The sequence below is a fragment of the Coffea arabica genome, chromosome 11c (genome assembly GCF_036785885.1).
Source record: "Coffea arabica cultivar ET-39 chromosome 11c, Coffea Arabica ET-39 HiFi, whole genome shotgun sequence".
Lineage (NCBI taxonomy): Eukaryota > Viridiplantae > Streptophyta > Magnoliopsida > Gentianales > Rubiaceae > Coffea > Coffea arabica.
Window position 1 is genome coordinate 44745636 of NC_092330.1, and position 21825 is coordinate 44767460.

At 39.5% G+C, this 21825-nt stretch overlaps 3 protein-coding genes and 1 long non-coding RNA gene across 35 annotated transcripts; 2 read left to right on the forward strand and 2 right to left on the reverse strand.

Moving 5' to 3' along the window:
* Window positions 1-399: 399 nt before the first annotated feature.
* LOC113716493 (cyclin-dependent kinase G-2) lies at window positions 400-9053 on the forward strand. 27 transcript variants are annotated; one of them, XR_011823157.1, is made up of 15 exons: window positions 400-2719; window positions 3256-3391; window positions 3502-3590; window positions 3676-3698; window positions 3785-3896; window positions 3991-4097; window positions 4179-4520; window positions 4710-4785; window positions 5987-6098; window positions 6950-7211; window positions 7289-7385; window positions 7467-7525; window positions 7842-7944; window positions 8032-8174; window positions 8363-9053. XR_011823157.1 is itself a non-coding variant. In XM_027240855.2 (6 exons), the coding sequence occupies exons 1-6, from the start codon at window positions 990-992 to the stop codon at window positions 4276-4278; spliced, it is 2289 nt and encodes a 762-aa protein (XP_027096656.1). In that variant the 5' UTR covers window positions 400-989; the 3' UTR covers window positions 4279-4657. The 27 variants fall into 27 exon arrangements, 2 of the variants coding, with proteins under 2 accessions (XP_027096656.1, XP_071927123.1); XR_011823156.1 differs by having other exon boundaries at window positions 7295-7385; XR_011823154.1 differs by lacking the exon at window positions 3676-3698 and having other exon boundaries at window positions 401-2719.
* Window positions 8260-13287, reverse strand: LOC113716495 (uncharacterized). Of its 5 annotated transcripts, none has more exons than XM_072071024.1 (5): window positions 12593-13283; window positions 11391-11917; window positions 10298-10729; window positions 9589-9895; window positions 8260-8733 (listed from the first exon to the last, which is right to left on the reverse strand). In XM_072071024.1, exons 2-5 carry the CDS (start codon window positions 11880-11882, stop codon window positions 8591-8593), a joined length of 1374 nt encoding a protein of 457 aa, XP_071927125.1. In that variant the 5' UTR covers window positions 11883-11917; window positions 12593-13283; the 3' UTR covers window positions 8260-8590. The 5 variants fall into 5 exon arrangements, with proteins under 5 accessions (XP_071927125.1, XP_071927126.1, XP_027096662.1 ...); XM_072071025.1 differs by having other exon boundaries at window positions 10298-10525; window positions 10703-10729; window positions 11391-13283; XM_027240861.2 differs by having other exon boundaries at window positions 11391-13282.
* A 652-nt stretch (window positions 13288-13939) lies between these two features.
* Window positions 13940-16083, forward strand: LOC140016691 (uncharacterized). Its single transcript, XR_011822889.1, has 2 exons — window positions 13940-15513; window positions 15606-16083. It is a non-coding gene; the product is annotated as an uncharacterized lncRNA (long non-coding RNA).
* Window positions 16084-16330: 247 nt separating this feature from the next.
* LOC113716533 (lipoxygenase 6, chloroplastic) lies at window positions 16331-20975 on the reverse strand. Of its 2 annotated transcripts, XM_027240915.2 has the most exons (9): window positions 20405-20973; window positions 19646-19920; window positions 19324-19561; window positions 18900-19232; window positions 18630-18715; window positions 18442-18549; window positions 18047-18348; window positions 17458-17724; window positions 16331-17336 (listed from the first exon to the last, which is right to left on the reverse strand). In XM_027240915.2, the coding sequence occupies exons 1-9, from the start codon at window positions 20853-20855 to the stop codon at window positions 16577-16579; spliced, it is 2820 nt and encodes a 939-aa protein (XP_027096716.2). In that variant the 5' UTR covers window positions 20856-20973; the 3' UTR covers window positions 16331-16576. The 2 variants fall into 2 exon arrangements, with proteins under 2 accessions (XP_027096716.2, XP_071926383.1); XM_072070282.1 differs by lacking the exon at window positions 17458-17724 and having other exon boundaries at window positions 20405-20975.
* Window positions 20976-21825: the final 850 nt, after the last annotated feature.

The following is a 21825-nucleotide window of genomic DNA, read 5'->3' on the forward strand; positions in this document are numbered from 1 at the left end:
AGTACATATGTGTATAGAAGTTCTTAAAAATTGGTAATTGGGCACTTAGCGAATGATAATTTTTAAAATTAACATTAGTTTTATACTTTTTCATAAATTATTCACACTTGCCTAGTTTCGCAATTAATCAAGAAAACTGATGCATTCCAACGGGCTACTACAATACACCTGTCAACCAATAAGTTTCACTGTCAAGACCAATTCCATCCGTGGTTCGTGCTGGGCCTCAGTCGGGCTCAGCCCAATCCGTACTTGATGAGCGATCTTTAGAGGGCCCATGCTCCGCGCCTTTACTGGGGCAGAAAAATGAAGTAAGAAAAAACTTGAGGGGCTTATTGAGCAATTTTATACTCATTAAAAAAAATAGCAAGAATTTCAAAGGCATCCACATAATTTTAACGCTCGCGATAGCACTAAAATAGGCCTCTTTCGTCCGCGGTAGCGAAGTCGGCTTCGCCTTCGTTTCTGCGAACCTGCGATAGAACCATTATTACGCTCTCTCTCTCTAGAAGCAGCCTCGCTCGTAGCCGCTGCTACTCATTAATCTCTTTCTGTCTCTCTCCAATCCGATTGAATCCATCGGACTCGGTTCGTTGGTAAGCCCTTCGAATCTCAATAATTGTCGGGAGGGAGTATATCATATTAATTTCTAGGGTTTTCTATCGTCAGCTATTGTTCGATTTCGGGCTTTTATTTCTAGTTTATTAACAAAGATTGAAGAAAAAAATAATTGTTGGCCCTACGCGATTTACTTTCGGCCTTGAACTTGTTTCTCGTATCAAGATCTGTACTTTGATTGTCTCGCTTTATAGATTGAAATCTTGTGGGGTAGAATTAGGGGAAATTGGGGAAGGAGGTCTTCTGTTTGTTTTGATGAAATTTGCTGAAATTAGGCTTAGGGTTTTCTCTTAAACCCCGGTTTAGGCGAGTTTAGCAGGTGAATTGAATTTTTTTGGCTGTATCAGAGGGATAAACTCGGTTATAGATTTATGGCGGCTGGAAGACATGGGGGTTATAGGGACAATGAGTTCAGGGATCGTGAGTCTGACTTTGAGGTAGCCAGGAGGGAAATTGGCTATTCAAAAGGTGATTATGATCGGATGAGGAATGGTGTGGGGGACTATGATAGGGGGAATAGGGCTCAAAATCATGATGGTCGAGATAGGGGTAGAGTTAGGCAGAAGGATATTAAGGAGAGGGAGTTCACTAATGGTGGGTATCGGTCTGCCTCAAGTAGGAGTGACTCGGGCAGTAGTGGTGGTGGTAGTGCTGGTCTGGGGCCAAAGAGGTATGGTTTTTGCATGAGGCCCGTGGACAGAGAACCTGGGGAATTGTCCAGTGAAAGTGGGTCTGATGGGGCTATTGATTCTGAAGCGCATAAGAAGGATGGTGGTGAGCTTAAGAAGTCAGAAAATGGAAAGAGAAAATTTTCACCCATCATTTGGGATAGAGATGGAGATGGCAAAAAAGTGACTAGAATTGTTAAGGCGAGGACTTCCCCAGCAGCAGCTGCTCTTCCCCCTCAGCTACCCACGCCTACTTCTGGCACCATGTCACCTGATCGCAACCCTGATAGTCGTCAACATATTTCACCTAGTAAAGATATAGTGGTTCAGAATTCTGGGCTGTCACCGAAAAAGGTTACTGAGGACCTCACTTCTCAAATAAATGTTGCTTCTGACTCTCCAATTGGTTTATCTCCTTCAGCTCCTGAGGCAGAGGAAGAGGAAGCTCACTGGGGTAAAAATGAGGGAGCAGTGACAGTGGATGATGATTACTATATGCCAGCACGTAATATAAAATCCTCTCGCTGGGCAAATGAGGCTGAATCATCAGCTGATGAAGGTGAAATTTCTGATGATGAGGAGATGGTTAAATTGAAGAAGAAGAAGAAATCTGTTAATGAATCTACTGACACAAGGGGACAGAGGAAATCGGTAACTCCAGAGCTCGGGGAACTGAGGAGAGAAGGTTCAGTGGGAAATAGGGTCAGGTCTTCTGATGAACGCGTTAGATCCTTTAGTGGAGATAGTGATCCTGATGAATTGGACAGGAATGAGTACATGGAGGTTGATGAAGATCGCACTTATGGTGGAACCAGTGGTAGCAATGCGGATACTGGTTCTGATGATGAACACAACTCCCACGGGACACCAGAACATGCAGTTCCTCCACCAAGGGCCGTGAACATGCTTCAGGGTTGTAGAAGTGTTGATGAGTTTGAGAGGCTGAACAAAATAGATGAAGGCACATATGGTGTAGTTTATAGAGCTAGGGATAAGAGAACAGGAGAAATAGTTGCTCTGAAGAAGGTCAAGATGGATAAAGAAAGAGAAGGGTTCCCTTTGACCTCTTTGAGGGAAATAAACATTCTTCTTTCTTTTCATCACCCATCAATTGTAGATGTCAAGGAAGTAGTTGTAGGGAGCAGTTTGGACAGCATTTTTATGGTAATGGAGTACATGGAACATGATCTGAAGGGGTTAATGGAGACAATGAAACAACCGTTTAGCCAGAGTGAAGTTAAGTGCCTCATGCTTCAGCTTTTTGAGGGTGTTAAGTATCTGCACGATAACTGGGTTTTGCACAGAGATTTAAAGACATCAAATATACTTCTAAATAATTGTGGTGAGTTGAAGATCTGTGACTTTGGATTAGCACGTCAATATGGAAGCCCTTTGAAACCATATACTCACTTGGTGGTTACTTTGTGGTACAGGTGAGCGTAGTTTTATGCACTATTGTCTTTTTTAGTTGAGATAATTAAAATCTTTTACCTGGTTCATTTTTGATGTATTATTTGGTTTTTGTCAAAATAGTATTGAGTGCTTTAATTGCAAATCCTATGCTAGTGCCTTTCTATTACAAGAATCTAGAGTGATCACCTGGGCCTTACTGCGATTTTTTTTTTACTGTTAATGTTGTTTCTTCTATGAATGTAAGTCATGTCAATTTAGTTTGGTTACCCAGAATGCGCCAATGATAATCTCTACTTTAGAAACTGCATTTTGTTATTTTTTCTGGTGCAACAGAATTGTATGTTGTAGCATCTTGCTCTTAGGTGGCCAAATTTTCATTTTCTATGTGGCACTATCTTGATATTAGACCAAAAAAAATTTGAAACTTGAGCAGCTAGCTGGAATATGTGTCTCTTTCCTTTTCATTTGTAGGTCTTGTGATTGTGTATTTTATTTTTGCTAATTTTGGAAAATAAAAATAAACGACCGAATGACAGAATATTTAATGTTTTTCAAGGGCGCCTGAACTGCTTCTAGGAGCTAAGCAGTACTCTACAGCGATTGACATGTGGTCCTTGGGTTGTATTATGGCCGAGCTGTTAGCGAAGCAGCCACTATTCAATGGGAAAACAGAAGTTGATCAACTCGACAAGGTTAACATTTTGACAACTTTCATCTGTAATGTTACTGTAGATTTTTGTATGGATTCCAAGCTAATTTTCTTTTCTGTGGCCTTAAAGATCATTGTCGTTTTGTTTTGCAGATATTCAAAATCCTTGGTACACCTAATGACACAATCTGGCCTGGGTTTTCAAAGCTTCCTGGGGTCAGGGTTAACTTTGTCAAGCATCAGTAAGTATCTATTTCGTGTTTATCATAGTTCGATGCAAATCGACTGTATAATTTATGGTTTTCATGTTTCCTACTGTTTTCCCAGGCTTCCAGCTTTGGGTGATTCTGGTCTGGCTTTCTGTCCTTCGTTGGCGACAGTTTCAGTTCCCAAATATATGTCATGTTTCTATTAACTGGTGCTTTGTTCATTTCAGGTATAATCAACTGCGTTCCAAATTTCCAGCTACATCCTTCAGAGGATCGCCGGTACTCTCTGATGCTGGATTTGACTTATTGAACAGGCTTCTGACTTACGACCCTGAGAAGGTATGTCATTGTAAGGTGTGATACTGTTTGTAGATCATGATTGTAACTATTTAAAGTTTGGAAGACGTTTTTTCTGATTCTTGTCTTTGGACAGCGAATAACTGCTGAGGATGCTCTTAGCCATCCTTGGTTTTCTGAAGTTCCTCTACCCAAGTCGAAAGAATTTATGCCTACTTTTCCTGCTCAGCATGCTCAAGACAGGTACTTTAGCCGTCCTCTGTTTGTTACTTAATTTGTTCATTTGTTGGATTAATGAATTAATGTTTTATTGCTTCTTTGTAGACGTTTGCGAAGAGCCATGAAGAGCCCAGATCCCTTGGAAGAGCAGCGCAGGAAGGAGTTGCAACAAGGGGAACTAGGAACTAGTGGTTTGTTTGGTTAAGGGAAGTCATTAGTGCCTTGAAGTTCAATTTATGCTTCAGTTCTGTTCTCGTGATTGATGTGGTTGAGGTGAGGATGTATTGAGAGGAAGTTATTGTTAGAAGATCATTCGTGCTGTTTTTTAGCAGGCACCCTTGATGAAGTAGATGGAGAATCAATTCTTTGTCTAAGCTTTTGAATCAGATGTGGTGGGGAGCTCTGGTGTAATGAAAATTCCTTCTTTGACACTGCTTGCATGCCAAGGTGTGGCATAGTGCCTTTCTTATTAAGAAACAGTTTCAGTTGAAACTTGTGTATGTAACATATTTTCTGTTGATACATTGTAACAATTTTCATGAAATTTGTTTTGAATTTCAGAACGATATAGTGTTTATTCTTAATCTTTGTTCTTTGTTTTATCAATTTTAATTTTCATCCTGGTCTTTGCAAGAGACACTGGTGTAACGCGGAGCAGGCTTTCTTAGCTTTTGATTGACGAAGAAATGACAGAAAGTATTGCGCTTTGGAGGTAATGTTAAGTCTGAATACATGGGTGTAATGAAGGATCAGAAATTTGCTCTCTGTCGATATGGGATGTCCTTTGTGCCATTGTTATGTTAGGCCACATGCTAGCCTCTTAGAATTACATGCTTTCTCTGGTAATCCTGTGAGAAAGTGCCATATCTCATCTTTCCAATCTGGAGCTCTCGGCTACATAACCTGACATAGTATAATCGGAGGATCAGTTGTCTATTAATTATGCCATTTTGATTGAAGAAAATTGCACCATTCCCATATGAAGGTTCTGGTAATTAAGTTTAATTTGTTTAATGGATGTGTTTAATTTTTGTTTATAATGATATTATCTGAGGAGATGCAATTTTAGATTCTAAATGGTTTGGCATTTGATACAGCAAGTGTAAATGTGAAGACGTTATTCTCATAGTGCTACTACGTGTAATTTTGGTGTTTCTTAGCGGGATTTTGTTCTATTCTTTTTGTATTTCTCATTTTAAGTTTTTTATTTGAAAGGATATTTAGAGACCGTTTGGATGTGATGCATGCAGAAACTTCAGTTTCCAGCTAATTGAGTTGCCTAGGTCATTCTTGTGAATTGCGAATTGTTTATAATTAGGAAGAAGCTAATAGATTTTTGTTTATGTTAATATTGGCATAGACCTTCATCTATGTTCCTTCCCTTGAGACTTCAAATCACAAACATGCCAACAAGCGTTACTTTGATAAACGTGTGGCTTTTATGCTGTGTGGCCACCTAGAGAAGATGTTTTTCTTGAAATACTGTTGTAATCCCACGTTTATCCTTGATACCAAGGCAGAAGAAGAGCAACATGGGTTGTAACTAGATTTTACTATTCATGGCTCTACTATGGATGGGCAGCTCATTGTATCAAGAATTTTGCGACAGAGTGGTTTTTTTTTTTTTTTTTTATTTATATGTGCTAGTTGCCATATTTCTGGGAATGTAGGTGTTTACTGTGTATTTTAATTGTACAACCAAGATGTTTTACTGTGTTTTTTTTTATTTATATGTGCTAGTTGCCATATTTCTGGGAATGTAGGTGTTTACTGTGTGTGTTAATTGTACAACCCAGATGAGTTTTATTTTTAATTTTATTTTTTCAATTTTTTTTGGGCTTTATGGTGTTATTGAGCCTTTAACGTCTTCATCTTTGGACTTATTTGACATTCATGTGCAAATGTTACTGCAGTATCAAGGCAGGCAGGTTGGGGGAGTTTACCTGTACAACCTGGCATATAGATTTTCAAATTATTTTTCCATTCTTCAGATATTCTTTTTCTCTTCTTCAAAGCTCTGTGGAGGTACCTTGCAGCCTTTATTTACTCTAATATTTGTAGTCTTTTTTACCCTAATATTTGTAGCTGCTTAATTTTTTTAAAACTATCGTGCTGTGTATGGCATTATGTATTTGACATATAATGAGCACCATAGAACTTTTTGAAGATTCTTTAATATTTGAACCTATTTTTTGTTTTCAGGAAAAAATCTGTAACATAGAGTTGAGATACCTTAAGTTTTGCTCTCTGGCTTTGAATTTTCAAATTTGAGTTTTGCATCCAGGTTTTATGAATTGCCATTCATCTAGAATTCTGTGCAAGAAATGGTTAGCTGTGTTTGCATATTGTGGATTGGTTGGGGTTTTTTTTTTATAATTCAAGTGATGATACAGAATCCAACTGTTTGTTGCTAAGATGTTACAGATGCTGGGAGGTTTACCTACTGATTGGTTCATGATATGTTTGTTTTGACTGGCTACTAGCTTAATTTTTTTGGTACGCCTGGTGAGATTAGAAGAATGTACAGTTAAGGTTGATGAGAATGTGTGTGGGCAAACTAAATGGCTAGCACATTTACATCCAATCATTTTCAAATGTCATACTGGGATCTTTTTACTTCTATAACCTGTAGTTTTGAATTCTTGACATATGGTTCTGGAGTTTAATCACCAATGATTTGTTCTTAGGTGTGACGTGATTGTGTCTCTCTCTAGTATTCCACTATTTATGCCTGATATTGTTTGCCTGTTAGTTCAACAGATCATAATGTGACCAATGCTCCAATTTTGTGCTACTGCATTGTCCTTATGTTTTCCAGCAAGAGGTCTTTCTCAAGTCTTATAAATTATAAGTGGGTCTTGTTATTTGCCTTGTAGGATAACTGGTGGATTTAAGGTGCTATTCTTCTTATGAACTGAGACAGTCTTGACTTAGAGCCTGCTGACAACTTGGGGGTGCTTAGTATTTTAAGAGTGAAGGGGCAGTATTGAGTTAGAGCCGCTACCAACTTGGGGGTGCTATATTTTAGCAGTGGAAGGTATGGATAACGTCATTAGCTGGGAAGAAGAGATGAATACTTGGATCATTAGAAAGTTGTAGTGCGACGCTGGTTGTCTGTCACAAGGAGCATATCCTGAGGTGTCAACTTCTAGTTAATAAACTGCATTTTTATATGTTATGTGTGGTAAAATTCCTTGTCTCATTGTTTTTCATAGATGCAGCGAGGAGAGAACTTATTATCATAGATGTGCTTGCTTCTGGTTTTGGATACTTTTGGTTCTCTTAGCTTTTGCTTCTCAAAAGTGTTTCAAGGTAATTTTCATAGTTGGAAAAAAGTAACTAACAGAGATTGAATGCAAAGGTTGATCAGTGTAGGTTCAATAATGAATGTAGTGCAGGATATGGGTGAGAGAGATTCTTGATGAAGTTGAGGGACCGTTTACCATCGTTAGGTATGTGTCTTCATTGGCAGCTTCTTTCCTTGTGTATCTTTCATCCTATTCTTGTAATTCTGCTGTTCATCATGCAAGTGTTAGTGTAAGGATGCAAGGATGTTTACTAGAAAAATCTGGAGCTTCTTGGGCTTTTTATTGTTTGGTGCAACGTGAGATCTGCTGAATGGATTTTTCCTTTGCGTATTTTTACCTACCTGACCCGTTTAGTATTTCTAGCTTCTAGTGGCCTATATATGGTAAATTGTTTGTATGAATTAATTTATGGCAACGTAGGGTAGTTTGAAATAATCAGTGTGTGTTGGATATTTGGAAGATCACGAGGTAGCAGAGGCATTATCTGAATCTAGACTCTACGCATGGGGTTTGCGTTCCAACTGCTTGACCATCATTGGCCTGCATTTGCTGTAGAATTACAGGTGTCGTTTAAGCCTAGCTTGTATATTTCCTTTCCCCGGGTTTGCCTTCTAGACGTTGACTGATTATCATGTTGAATTTTGTGGAAGGTGATGGAGCGAGACCAGCACTGTCGCTTAAGCACCCTCATCAGAGAGAGATTGTTGCTTGAACATGAGCATCTTCCCTTCCATTCAAGGATTGTGTGCTGTCCCATTTGTGAATACGGTTAATATTAAATCTGTCATAAAAGGTAAAATAATTTCCCGAAAAAATGCTGTTCCAATTAACCATACGCACTGATTTATGTTTTCTATTATAGTACAAGTCGAAGTCAATGACACTTCATAACTTTCCTGTTATTATTATTATTATATTTTTTTTGGGGGTCCTTTTCCAATGTCTTTTACTATAATGATTTACATGTAATCTTAACCAAAGAAGCGACAGTGAATGCTTTAAGAACAAATTGCAAATGATGAACGGAGCCCGTCAAATTGCAAATTTCCTTGTGTGATGGGCGCCCTGCGAAGATGCTCTTTGCATGCCTGTAGCAGGCCCGAACAGAGAATGGAGTGTAGCGGGATATAGGCGCTGCCCCAGGGAAGATGGCCGACGACTTTGGATCGCAATTACGATTTTGATGCGCCACTTTGCCGCGGCGGGTGATTACTGTGAAGTGAAAACTACGGTCTTTCCAAGCACGAAGAGCACGAGCGACAGTTGAATGAAGAAAATGGTGTTGATCAGTCCCCTGTCAACCGTCCATCCAAAAACCGTAATTCCCCCGGGGTTGGACTGCAAATATGTCACTGTAGAATCAAAAAAAATTAATGAGCGTACGTGACAATTCAGGATTAAGATACCAGTTAGAAAGGCTCAAGCAAAGAACACACTCGATGATCAAGCCTGGTTGCACTGAAAGAAACTGTTTTACATATCCTACCACTTCAAAGTTCTGTGTGCGTGCGGTGGTTTGCCTGTGTTGAGGGTATGTTGTTTGGTAGGAGAAGTCATTCTTAGTTTTTTAATGAACAGCAATTGCCAAGCAAAAGCACTTAGAATCTGTCTTTTTGCGCATTTATCTTGTGTTTTCATTCTTTAATAAAAAGAAACAGATTGAAGAGATGAATCCCTTCCAGAGCAAGAGGTGAACAAACAGCAGTGGTAGAAGGAGAAAAAATCGATAACATACTCTGCTGTATTTTCTCGATAATTCTCTCTTAGTTTCGGATAACATGCTCATAATCAGATTCCCTTTCTTGTCTGAAGCATATGCTACAACGAAATACCCTTTCACAACTCTTGGCATATTGATTAAGGTGGGCGGGTATAAAGCTAAGAAAATGTAATTCTGCTGTTACTCGACTTATTTACTCGTATTCTTCATACTAGGGAAAAGCCTTTATAATGGAGCCAGAAAAATCATGTAAAATTCATCTATTTGGGCATCCGGTCTATACTGAGAATAGAATATTAATAGAGTCTGGATTATATAACATTCTGTCCAATGAACGATTCTTTTCATCCTCAGCAGATTTCTATGTCATATAAACAAGCTCAAGAAAGGCAGCTTAATTAAAAGAAAGGGCTAACTTAAGGTATATACCTCAGAGGAAGGTAATATAGAATAAATAAAACCAAAAAACAGGATTTGATCCGCGTACCTAGGGCTTGCCTCTTGTGGTATGAAGATGCATAAGAAGAGAGTGGTGTACTTTGACTGGTCGGGACAAATTCCAAAGACTCCAAATCACTTTCTGAGTAGCTTGTGTAGAGAGAACCTATCATATGATCCACCTCCAGGCTTCCAGTGCTGCTAGCAATCCTGAATTGAGATGCATCAGTAGGAGTGCATGTCCTTAAAGCATGCCACTGACCAGCTAGCGATCCAATTCCTTGGGCTCTGTGGGATATTTTTGCAGCTGCGTTCAAGCAAAGAGTTATTCCAGCTACTTGGACGATGGAAGAGACCTAATAACCAGAGAAAAAAACTTAACCTTAAATTGTCAGCGTCATACTCTCAACTACACAACAATAGAACGGGAGAGGTGCACATAGAGGAAAAAGCTGAGATGTGCTGCTGACAAAGCATAGAGATATCCATCTTAATCTCAACTCAAACCAAATTAAAAGTAGTCCATGAATATCTACATAGACTTTAAACCTGCAAATATTGGCAACGGAGTCCAAATCTCTGTTTCAGGAAATTAAGCACACTAATTTGTTCTAATGATATCAATCAGCAATTCTTAATTTTACCAAGGGTTCCAATTTTATTCTAGAGAACTCCCGTCCGGCATTCAAATCCATGGACAAACAATTGAGACAATAAACAAAACAGCAATTGCGAGTGATGATGAAGTCCAAACTTACAGCAAAATCACCTCCATTAATGAATGAGATGATTCCAGTATACCCAGTAGTTTGGAATAGAGTCACAAACTGGCTTACAGTGACAATCAAGAACACCAGAATAAGATAGATCCTAAATCTGTGGCTTATTTTTGATAGATAATGCCGCAGACGAATATGCTCTTTTATTAATATTAAAACATCAGATTGCCTTTCCAAGAGCTTCCCATAGTCATCGAAGTGTATAATCTGTAAATTGCAGACCAGATAGAACAATATGCAGGAGCACAGAAAGATTATTGTCACATAGGTTGAGGATAAAACAAATGCTAGTAAAATAACGACAGTTTGCCACCATAATTCATGATGCACGTATAACATGCGGATGACTTCACGAGCAGTCTTAAGAATGAAGCATGGCAGTACCCATAACACCAGCAACCGGACAGATTCCTGCACATAGAGATACCCCCATGAGTCCTATACTGTGGCAGTCGTATTACAACACGTGCCAAATATCGAAAGTTTTACATAGATCAATTGTTCAGAGGTAAAAGACTACTCAAGTCCAAAATAGAAAAACTTAGAGCGACCAAATATATCAAGAGAAGCAATATATTGAAGCAAAACTCGTGAAGGAAACGGACACACCAGTATATGCTGGGATAATTCCCAATGATATAGTAGAAGAAGCATCCACTCTTTTAAAACATCAGTCGTAGTGTGTTTCAAAGAAACCAAATAATACGTACAATAGAAACTTAAACTTTTTTCCATTCCAAGCCAAACATTTCCGCTTGCACAGAAAGATTCTTTGCCATTGATCCCAAGAATATAAGCGGACGGCAGAAAGTAAATATGTTCACCAAAATTTACTCAGCAAACTTCTGCAACTTATTCCTTGATATAAAGCAATTAATTTAAAAGATTGACTCTTTTTTTTTTTTCAGGTTATGAACCAGCTTAATAGCTCATCTAGTACTCTTTATTTTGGATGCATTGTTATCTTTCTTGTAGAAACACAAGCAGCATATAAAGAACACAAAGAAAGATCAGAACCATAACCACCCTGCATATCGTGCAATTTATAAAGTCCAATTAGAAAGATACTCACAGAGATCTTCTGAATATATTGGTCACTGAACCTCTCCACATGACCAGTATACCTATCAACAAATAGAAACTTCCTAATGCCATACTTCCGCAAATTGTGGGACACACAAATAAGAGAGGCAGCTGCCAAACTAGCCTGAGAAGCCACAATATCCAGCTCAAAACTTTTAATTTGGCCCTTCTCACAACCGGGACAATTAGAAAGTTGAAGAATAACCACCGGAAGGAAAAAACCAATGAGCAGGAAAACCATCCAAGACAGTCCGACACTCAAGATTGAATTTTGTTTGAAGCCCAGAAGAGCGAGGAACGAGTCTAATGTTTTAAGGGTCTTGTCAAGAGGAGTGTAGGCCTCTTGATCTTCTTCCGTAGTTTCTTGATTTTGGGATTGTTGAGTTTGTTCTACCTTGAGCAGGGGAGTCTGGTCTTGCAGCTGCCGTGAATGTGATTCCTCCTCTGGGACGTCCGCTACTTGTATATGAGTTTCAGCCATTGATCCAAAAACGTACTAACTTTTACACTAGGCAACTTAAAAAAGGGAATAGTGAAAAAGAGGGCTTGAATCAGTATTTAGTGAGAAATGTTCGATCATAAGAGTATTTGGAAAAGAAGAAATGTGATGATTAATCGAAACTGACAGATCATCTGATCGCCGTTTTATCCGAGTAAAATAGTCTATGGGTAACAGTTCCAACCACATTCGTCTATTTTGAGGCGTATTGACACTTTTGACCATTTTGGGCTACCGGCTGTCTTGCAAGAAACTGTACGACTATTTAAAATGTTGAAATTAGAAAAGTGGTGGTAAATGATAGAGATGACAGGCTTGTCGGATGAAGATATTCTCGTAGGAGATTCGAGAGAGTTGTAGGGAGTTTAGTAATTAAAAATATGACATTTGTTTAGCTAGACAACTATGTAGAATTACCAAACCATGCTGCACAATTCGAGTAGAATTTTGTGAAAGGCGCCCTTCAAAAACAGTATGCATCGACACATAAGTTGGTCAAGTGAAAATGAAGTAGCCAATGATTGGACACAGGAAATAAGCTATCACTTGCCTCAAGACAAAATGCACTTTTCTTTTAATACATAAATTGAGACTTGTACACTAAACCTATTTGATATACAAATATTGGCCTAGTAATGTATATAGTGTGAGTAGTTAGACAGGCAAATTTGAATCGTTAGCAGACTGCAAACCTTGGAGCATGAGAGTTGAGCTTCAACTTGCAAAGGAGAAAGGCATTTTGGAGTCTTTTGACTCTAAAGTTTGCACCAGCGGACCATCTGAACAAGAAGTAACTCCCCATGTATTGGCAATGGCAGCAGATTGCAAGACTCAGTCACAACGTATCCACGTCCCTTTCCAACATTCCTGCGGAGAAGAAAACAGGCGTGCGGATTTCCTGACAAATCTCGGCGTTCAATCAAAATACATCTGTGACTTCTTGTGATCAACAGCCTGTTGGACTAAGGCCCTTACTCTTTGCAGACATTTTAGGGGTTAACCGGGAAAGATGCTGCAGTTACCTATTTTATGTTTATGTAAATATTTGATACTTTCTATTATTTCTACCCAAAAAAAAAAAAAAAGGGATCTGTAAGAAGTGACTGGGGGATCCCTGCCTCCCGGCCCTCGTGGATTCTCCATTTGTCGTCTCCATCGCTGACTTAAACTCCCCATCACTCCCCAACTCAGTATCCAACCATCAAACTACTGAAACTAGAGAATATTCTAAATCACCGCTCATCGACTCCAAATATCCTACTGCTATAACAAAAATGGTCAAAGCAAATCCAAATTCTCCTCCTCCTCAACCACCATTATTTGCCGCCATCTTCCGTTGACCTCAGAAGCGGTTTCTGTTCCGAAGCTAGAATCTACCACAGCCTTATGTTCTGTTTGATAAAACTGAATCTGAATTCTGAAATCTGAATACTGAAATACTAATTAATTTGCTGAATTTTAAACACTGAAAAGAAATATGTGAATGCCTGAATTTTAATGCTAAACCTATTTATATTGTTTGATAAATATTTATAACTGAATGCTTAATAAGTTAAATTTGATAATTTTGCCCTTATATCTTTTCATCCAAAAAAGAAATAGAACCTATAATTTAATTAGTTAAAAATGTTAGGTGTGAAAGTGACAATATTTATTTTTAAATCAAATTAATATAAAAGATGAATTATATTATATGAGGAGTACGGAGAAGAAGTAAAAGTTATTTAAAAGAGACAAAAGAGAAATAGAAAATTATTAAATAGAGAATATTAGATTGTTTAATTATATAAGAATTTTGACTATAATTAATAAATAAGGGTAAATTTGATAAATAAGATAAGATAGTTGAAATAATTCTATTGATTCTTATCAGAATTAAACATTTGATTAGGATTCTTGTGCTGAAAAAAATATATACAAGTTCAGTACTACCTAACAATTTCAGCAAATAAATTTTCATTTATCAAACATTCAAATCATCTTAATATCTAAAAAAATTCAAATTTAACGCTTTTTTGTGTTATCAAACGTAACCTTAGACCCCGTTTTTCCTTTCCCCTATAACGACCCCTCTCTCCTTCACGCCCTACATCTTTACTTTTCTCCACCACCATCCACCCACCTCCACCGCCGTTGCACTCCTAGTCCTAGACACCACCAACCACCGCCTTCTTCTCCACTCCCAACTCCAATCCCGCGTCAAATCCTTAGCTTCTTCTCTCCATCATGAATTTGGGCTCTCCAGAGGGGATGCGGCCTTCATTCTCTCAACTAATTCGTCCCAAATTCCCATTCTTTATATCTCTCTGTTCCTCCAATTCACATATCTCAATTTGACACGGCTGCGATTCTCTACTCGTCGGGGACTGCCGGACACTTTAAAGGAGATCGACGAGAAAGACTCCGTCTGTGACCATGTGTACGGTGCCTTACTTCCACGTTTATGGGTTTCTGCTGTGTTTCAAAGAGGTGGCTTTGGGTGGGACCCTGGTGACGGTTCGATTGAATTGATGGTGAGAAAGGTGGAGGAGTTTAAGGTTACGCAGTTGGCGTTGGCGCAGCCGGCGGCGGTGGCGATGGTTAACAATGCTGACGTTGCCAGAAAGTATGACCTGAGGTCCTTAGAGTTGATGCTCTGTGGCGGAGCTCCGCTGGCCAATTCGGTGGTGGACAGGTTTAAGAGTGACTTCCCAAGTATGCCCATAGTCCAGTTTAGTTACGGACTCGTAGAATTGCAGGCTTATAGCCTTGCCCAATAATCCATGCCATTATGGATTTATGGTTATGTAATGGCAATTTCTCAGGCACCAAAGCAACAAGTTTCCAAAAAGACAATATAGGTATTTTCTTATAGTAAAATGCTGATCTGGTAAGCGTTTAAAAGACCCTGATATGGCAATGATGTAGTGGAGACTATGGCTTTAGGCATATGGACTTACTTACAGAAACGACAGGTGGAGCTACTCGAACCGTGGGTCCAGATGAAAGCCGGGTACCGGGTTCAGTAGGACGTCTGCTCTCAGATTGCCAAACTAAAATTGTTGCTCTCAGTAGGACGTCTGCCTCCTCTCGCGAAAGGCGAACTGTGGATCAGAGGGCCTACCATAACGAAGTGTGAGTGTTTGCCATTTTACCCGTCAATTTCGTGCCAAACAAGTGGCCCTTTTGTTGTCTGGATTGAATCTCACGCATAAATGTAGATGGTATATGGGGTGAATTGTGGTTTGCAAAAAGGGGTAGCTCAATTTGGTGCAGGATATATGGCTGAAAAAGAAGCAACAGCTGCAATGTTGGACCCTGAGGGATGGCTAAGAACTAGTGACATTTGCTATTTTGATCATGAAGGCTTCCTATTCTATGTGGAAAGGATGAAGGACTTTAATTAAGTACAAGGCTTACCAGGTTTCTTCCACATTTGCCATTCTCAGTTCCTGAGCTTACAAATGCACAAAGCAAATTCATGGAATCCGCTATTCTATTTCTGCCTGAGAAAAACTTGTTTGCTCGTCGACCAATGACCATCCCGTCTTTGTGCATGATATCAGGTTGCTCCGGCAGAGCTGGAAAACCTGCTGCTTTCGCATCCCGAGATCACTGATGCTGCTGGGATCCCGTATGTTTGTTCAGCCTTCTTTTGCTTATGTCTTAAGCGGAGTACTGTCTCAGTAGCATCCATGTTGAAGTCCCCTACTGTTAATCTTACAGGTTTCCCTCATGACGAAGCAGGCCAAATACCCGTGGCTTTTGTAGTGAGAAAATCAGGAAGCCTGATTAATGAGTTGAAGATTATAGGCTTTGTTGCCAAATGGGCATGCACCAAAAATTACCTATTCCGGATTAAAGAGTGCAGAATCGAATCAGATCATTATTACAGACACAGCAGAATAGGAACAGTTGCTTTGAGTTGTGAGCACAAGCACATTTGTTGTCCTTCTTGTCATTTCATTCCTACTCATTATTGGATTTGCCTCTACGTTGCTTCATACAAGAAGAAAGTTGTTTTTCCTTGACTCAATACCCAAAATTGCTCCTGGTAAGGTGCTGAAAAAGGAATTGATCAAGCTCGCAACATCAGTTGCTGCTTCCAAGTTATCGCGTCATTTGTCATCTGGCAACGACGTTGCTGTAATATATCATACATAAATAAATGCAACTGCCAAGGGAAGAAAGAATTATTTGCTCAGTGGTGACTTCAACAATTACAAGAGTAGATTAACTCCTGCTTTAAACAGATGTAAACAATTGCCTACTTAGTGTCAACAATGCAGTGTACTGCGTAATGATGAATGCCGCACTTCAAACAATTGCCTACTTAGTGTCAACAATCCAGTGGACTGCGTAATGATGAATGCCGAACTTCTTCTCCACATGGAAAGTTATCGTTTTTCTGGTTCTGTCAGCAGAGGGGAAAAAGAGAACAGCTACAAATCTTCGTTATATGACGGCTACAATCAATTGATCATTATGCTGAATGACGTTCAAATTCTTAATAACCTTCAGCGAGCTGAAGGTGCTAACTACAACATTTTGACTTGAGTCCCTAAAATCAATCAATAATACTATGACAAGTTACACAGGAGCGATTATTGTGAAGTAGATGCCTCCAAACCCAAAAGCTCGATCCTGACTGAAAGAAGCACCAAAAGATTCACTAAAGCTACAAGCTGGGAAACCTCCTAGATAGAAATGCTGTTGGGAATACCACGACCAGTTACTCCTGGACCGGAAGAGGGTAGAAGCAGTTCATATGGAGGAATACCAGCACCGCTTCGGTTTTTCAGAGCTATATTCCTGTTTCTTTCATTTATTGTCCGTTCTATGTCCTCTAGTTTGGCTGAGAAGTTCTCAAATAACTTCAGAACTTCAGGATCCTTTATTGAAGTACTTTGGACATTGTGCAACTGGTGCAGGTACTCTTCATCTGGAGAATGAGTTGACAAGGTGTCCTGAACCGCCATAATTTTGGTGGCCTGGAGTTGAGTGGGCAAAGATGACAGAAAAGTATGCACAGGGTTGAGAAGAAACTTCTCATAGGCGGGATCACCTTCTCCTGGGATGAGTTTTCGCATCAGGGTTGGGCGGTTAGGTACATACCCTCCAAATGGATACTGTCCAAAATTTATAGCTGCATGCTGACCTGAAGCAACCCAAATCATAATAGTTAAAATACTAGACAGGTCTTCCTTGGTCCCGAGGTTAGGCCACCAAGTCTCGTCTCTTTTATCGAAGTGGCCCTTGTTCTTAATCTCATTCCACCAGGCTTGGAGCTCAACATCAGAAGTGATGGAACTGGGATCAGAATAATAGTGATCCACATAGGACGCTACCAATTCTTTGATGGCAGACCAAATAAGAAGTCCATCTGCTGCATAAGGATAGTCTTCAATCGCAAGTTTCACACCACATGGCATTGAAGGATCCTCCACAGCCATGCCCCTGAAATTCACATGAATTATAAAACAGAATGTGACGAACTATATGCAGAATAGGATGAAGATGGAAAACTTTTTGAAGTTGGAGAGATGGACAGAAAGGCATGGCATGCATAAAGACCGACCTCCTAACTAAATCTGCTGGCAATGCTTCCGTGTCAAATCGCCACAAGCTCTTATAAGCTGCAGAGCTTATTTCCATGGAATACTTTCCTGGACTAAAACAAGCTTCAATTATTCCACCTCCATTTATTAGACCTTGTCTGGCAAGGGCATTAATTTCCAGTGTGTAGCGCATATGAGGATGAAGCAATTTGTATATTGGATGCATGGAGCTGAGCTGCCTATGGGTGGCTATTATGTAAGGCTCCATACAGGCATGAGTCCTCAACCTGAAGTTCCATTATAGCAACATTAGATCCATCTTGGCACGTTGGAAAAAAGATAACATTCAAATCAAATCTCACATTCGGTAATCCTGTAATTACATATGGCGAAGCATTCTCCAACATTTATTAGAGTTCCAGGAAATTTTAGTGTTGAATGCCTCAACTCAAATCAACAAAAGTCTTGGTCCATATGATCCTACATAAGTGAATGGCGAACTGAATAATCTAAGAAGAAAGTGGTTGAAGAACTTCATATTGATGGCCACAAAAATATTTTCCCACATAAGAATTTCTGAAACATTTAAAGATAAGAAATTTCTCTTACCAATGGTTTACTAATTGATGGATGCCAGCATCATTTGAGCAAACATGCGCTTTAGCTTGCTTCCAGATCCAATGAGTGGTAGCATCGTGGCCATGGACAAAGACATGCTTCTTTCTTGGTGAATTAGATGAGGGAGGGAGAGAAAGCTCAATTATGATTGGCCTTAAAATGCCAGTAGGAGTGTAGAAAAAAATGGTTCTGGAGGCATAAGCTTTTCTACCAGGCAATGAGTTCATCCCCTCAATAAAAGGCAGAAGCATATCATGATAGTCAAGTATGAAGAGTCTCTTGTCCTCTAGGGCCTGTGACATGCAAGCCAATGTAAGCTAGAACAACTTTCTGAAGTAAATACTAGTGACAGGTTTTAGAAAAGCTACGGAATTTTGTTTTGGTACCTTCTCAACAGACATTCCAAACAGCTCTTGTTCGATTAATTCCCTAGTAATTGCAGACTCTGGGGGGCCATAAACTGCAGGATCCAGTTTGCTCAGAATTGGCAGTTCCTGTAGATTAGACGCATCATAAGTGAACCAAGAACTGACAAGATTTACTCAGAAAGGTCTTAGAACTATAGAAATGCTACCTTGAGTAGTTCAATATTAACAGGATTAACACCTGCCAGTGCCTGTCTTGCAAACTCATTGTCACGTAACCATGCAAATCGGTCCCCTGCAAACAGAAATAGCATAATATCCAAAACAAAAAGTTACTTGAATAGAGTCTCCAGGAAAGCATACTACAGATTTTCAACAGAATCATTGAAATGGCAGACTGAATTCTACAACCAAATATATTCATGAAGCAAGGGGTGAGAAGGATACATAAGATAAAGAAGAAATGGTAAGACTCGTACGTTTTATAACAGCTGGAATTTCATACTTCAGCAATCTTCCACCAACTGTAAAAACTTGATTCATCAAATTGGTTAGAAACTGATTCTTTATGACATCTTTTTGGTCTTCATCTTTCAATAAAACACCATCATTGTAAAGCTTGTCTATCTCTGAAAAACAAGTGAAGGGGTTGTCTGAACTTGACAAGGTAGACGAAATCAATGGTATCAGGTTGTGCAACAGAGCTTTCAACCTTCCAGCTGAGAATGTATTTTGCTTGATCTCCTCAAAGGCTTCATCTCGAGGAACATAGATTGGATGAGGTTTCTCAATCCTACTTTCACTCAAAGGATCTGTTTTAAGTGTCATACAATAAACTCGCCAAAATTAAATATTGCTGAAAAACTAAAGCCAAAAATTTGGTCATCGCAATGTATAAAGTACCTTTCTTAGTTGGGCGTCTGCCAGTTCGACACCGCCTAGGATAAGGCTGCTCATTGCCACCTAAGGAGGGCCTAGCTAGTTCATCACTCTTATCAGGATTACCCAAATCATTGTAAGGAGCATAATCATATATTCTTTCATGCATTTTCCTCTCGCCTTTACCATTACCACGAATACTCAGCAAGTCTTCACGACGAAGATCCTTAATACCATCAGGTGTTTGAGATGGCAAGTATGCCTGTCAGGCAAACATGCACAGGACTTGTCAAACCTGTACTAGTTACTTCAGCCATAGACATAATCTTGACAATAAGTTGCAAACCTGATTTTTGAAGATGATTCTACTCTCAGGATTATCTTTTCGAGAATGGATCCATGTATTTGCTGGAAAGAATTGAGGCTCTGGACTAAAATTATGCACAACAATCTCCACCAAGTAGAACTCTTTATCAAGGAAATTCGTAATGAGAATAGCTCCGGGACGCCCAAAATCATTTGGCACCCTAAAATTTGCAGCGTATTCAACAACGAATGGATGGTTCGATGGCTTAGGAAATCCCCTAACATAAGACTCAGCGCTCTTTCCTGACCTGGTAACTATAAGGCCACAGAAAAAGAAAAGTTCACTAACTCCATAGAGATAGCATAAAGGAAGCACATTTATCAATATGAAACAACATAATTCATCTTTTAATGGTTCATTTTGATAGTTTAATTTGATCTCATTCAGAATCCACGAAAACCAAAGGAAATGCATCGCATTCGAACTTCTTAAGAGCACCACCCCCCCCCCCTCCCCAAAAAAAAAAGGCAAATGCAAAAGAAAAATAGTAAAGAACGAAAAGGGAGAGACAAAAACTCAGCCCTCTCGTGTTTTGTACTATACCACCTTGGCTATATTTGAGGGAAGCTTGCGTACAGTTGGACTCACCTCACTAGCAGTAGCAAAAAAAAGTTTGTGACCCTTTAATTTTCCTAAGGTTTCTCTTATCATAGACACAGAGACTCAGCAAGATAACGAACTATATATATTCTTAGGTTTGAAGAACAAAAGTTTTTATCAACCAAGAACTAAGCTTACTGGGATCAATATCTTCACTGATGAGCTGAAGCAAGATTCCTCTACCAATCCCGTTCATGAAAGATTCCCACTGATCTTCCAACTTGTCGGTGATATTCTCCTTCATCTTCCTCCTTATGGTGACCGCTGCCCTGACCTCCATGCCTCCACTTACTGAAGAAGAAGCCAACGACCCATTACTTCCTTGCGACTTCTCCACCAGCTTTGCACCCTCACTGCTGATCACTGTTCTTATGGGTTGGTGCTTTGACTGGACCGTTGACTGGAAACCAGGAACATTATTGGCTTTTTGTCTAGTAAACCCGCCAATCCTTCGACCTCCTCCGGTGATCGTCTCCGATCGACGGACGGTGGGGACATGTTGGATGGTTGAGGAGCTTAGAGTACATGGGCTTGGTTGAGCTGTAAACATCGCTGGAAATGGTTTCTGGTCAATTGGTGAGTGAAGCATATGACTAGAAAGTAGAACTAAGTGTAGGACCAGAAGGCAGAAATACTAGCACGAATAGATAGGAAAAAATTGTCTTGCACTTGATCCGGTAAGAGTAGAATTAGTAGTAATTAATTTGTGGTAGTAATTTTAACTTGTTAATTAATTGCTTTCTCCAAGTAGATAAGAGCTTTTAATGCTTTGAGCCCAAGCGGTAACGTAGGACAAAGGGTCGGCAGTTGTCACCAACCACCCACCGACGTAAGATCCTTGGTTAAGGCGGTCAACGGATTAAGGCAGTAATGGTGGACTAAAATACTACTACTAGTGCATGGATATTAATTAGGCTTCTACTTTTGTTGTCTTTCGTCTAGAATTCTTTTTCATATTGGTGGGCTAGGAAATAAGGAAGAGGGATTGATGATTCTCGAACGATGTTTTGATTTTTGAAAAGGAATTCAATTATGTGCTCCATTTTCGGCAGTTTTTCTCAATAGCCATTGTGAATGTGTTCCTCAACCAAAAAAAAAAAAAAAAAAAAGGCCATTGTGAATGTGTAAATGCGTAATCCTTGACTGCAGATGTATTGAAAGGAACTAGCATGCATCGCCCCGTATATTTTACTGCTACTGCAACTAAAAATGATCAGCTGAAGGACTAGAAAGACAGGTGGTGGATGCTATAATTAAAAGGTACTGTCAAATTTTTCATTTTTGTGTGGCATGAGATGTGGTTGGACGGGAGAGGGGAGGGTCTCGGCCGGGAAAGAATTAGATTAGTAACACACTAACACCTCAGCTCTCTTTCTTGGATTGGGAAAGAGCTTCAATTTTCAATTCAAACTTTGGATACGGATGAATGGTACATTATGGCATCAGAGAGCTGCAACTTGGAGCAGGGCTGGGGAATGGGGAGGGGTTGTTGGTTGAAGATGGCTCTATGACACGTTAAGGCACTTGGGACGTGTTTTTTTTTTTTTTTTTCAAGTGAA

Bases quoted from the DNA above. Each gene is read 5' to 3' on its own strand.
- LOC113716493 (XM_027240855.2), top strand. From the start codon at position 990: ATGGCGGCTGGAAGACATGGGGGTTATAGGGACAATGAGTTCAGGGAT. The intron at 3,392-3,501 runs GTTAACATTTTG...TTTGTTTTGCAG, and splicing joins AAGTTGATCAACTCGACAAG to ATATTCAAAATCCTTGGTAC. The intron at 4,098-4,178 runs GTACTTTAGCCG...GCTTCTTTGTAG, and splicing joins GCTCAGCATGCTCAAGACAG to ACGTTTGCGAAGAGCCATGA.
- LOC113716495 (XM_072071024.1), bottom strand. From the start codon at position 11,882: ATGGCTGAAACTCATATACAAGTAGCGGACGTCCCAGAGGAGGAATCA. The intron at 10,730-11,390 runs GTGAGTATCTTT...CTCTATGTGCAG, and splicing joins AATATATTCAGAAGATCTCT to GAATCTGTCCGGTTGCTGGT. The intron at 9,896-10,297 runs GTAAGTTTGGAC...TCTGGTTATTAG, and splicing joins TTAATGGAGGTGATTTTGCT to GTCTCTTCCATCGTCCAAGT.
- LOC113716533 (XM_027240915.2), bottom strand. From the start codon at position 20,855: ATGCTTCACTCACCAATTGACCAGAAACCATTTCCAGCGATGTTTACA. The intron at 19,233-19,323 runs GTACTTTATACA...CACTTAAAACAG, and splicing joins CAGACGCCCAACTAAGAAAG to ATCCTTTGAGTGAAAGTAGG. The intron at 18,716-18,899 runs GTACGAGTCTTA...TTCTGTTTGCAG, and splicing joins AATTCCAGCTGTTATAAAAC to GGGACCGATTTGCATGGTTA.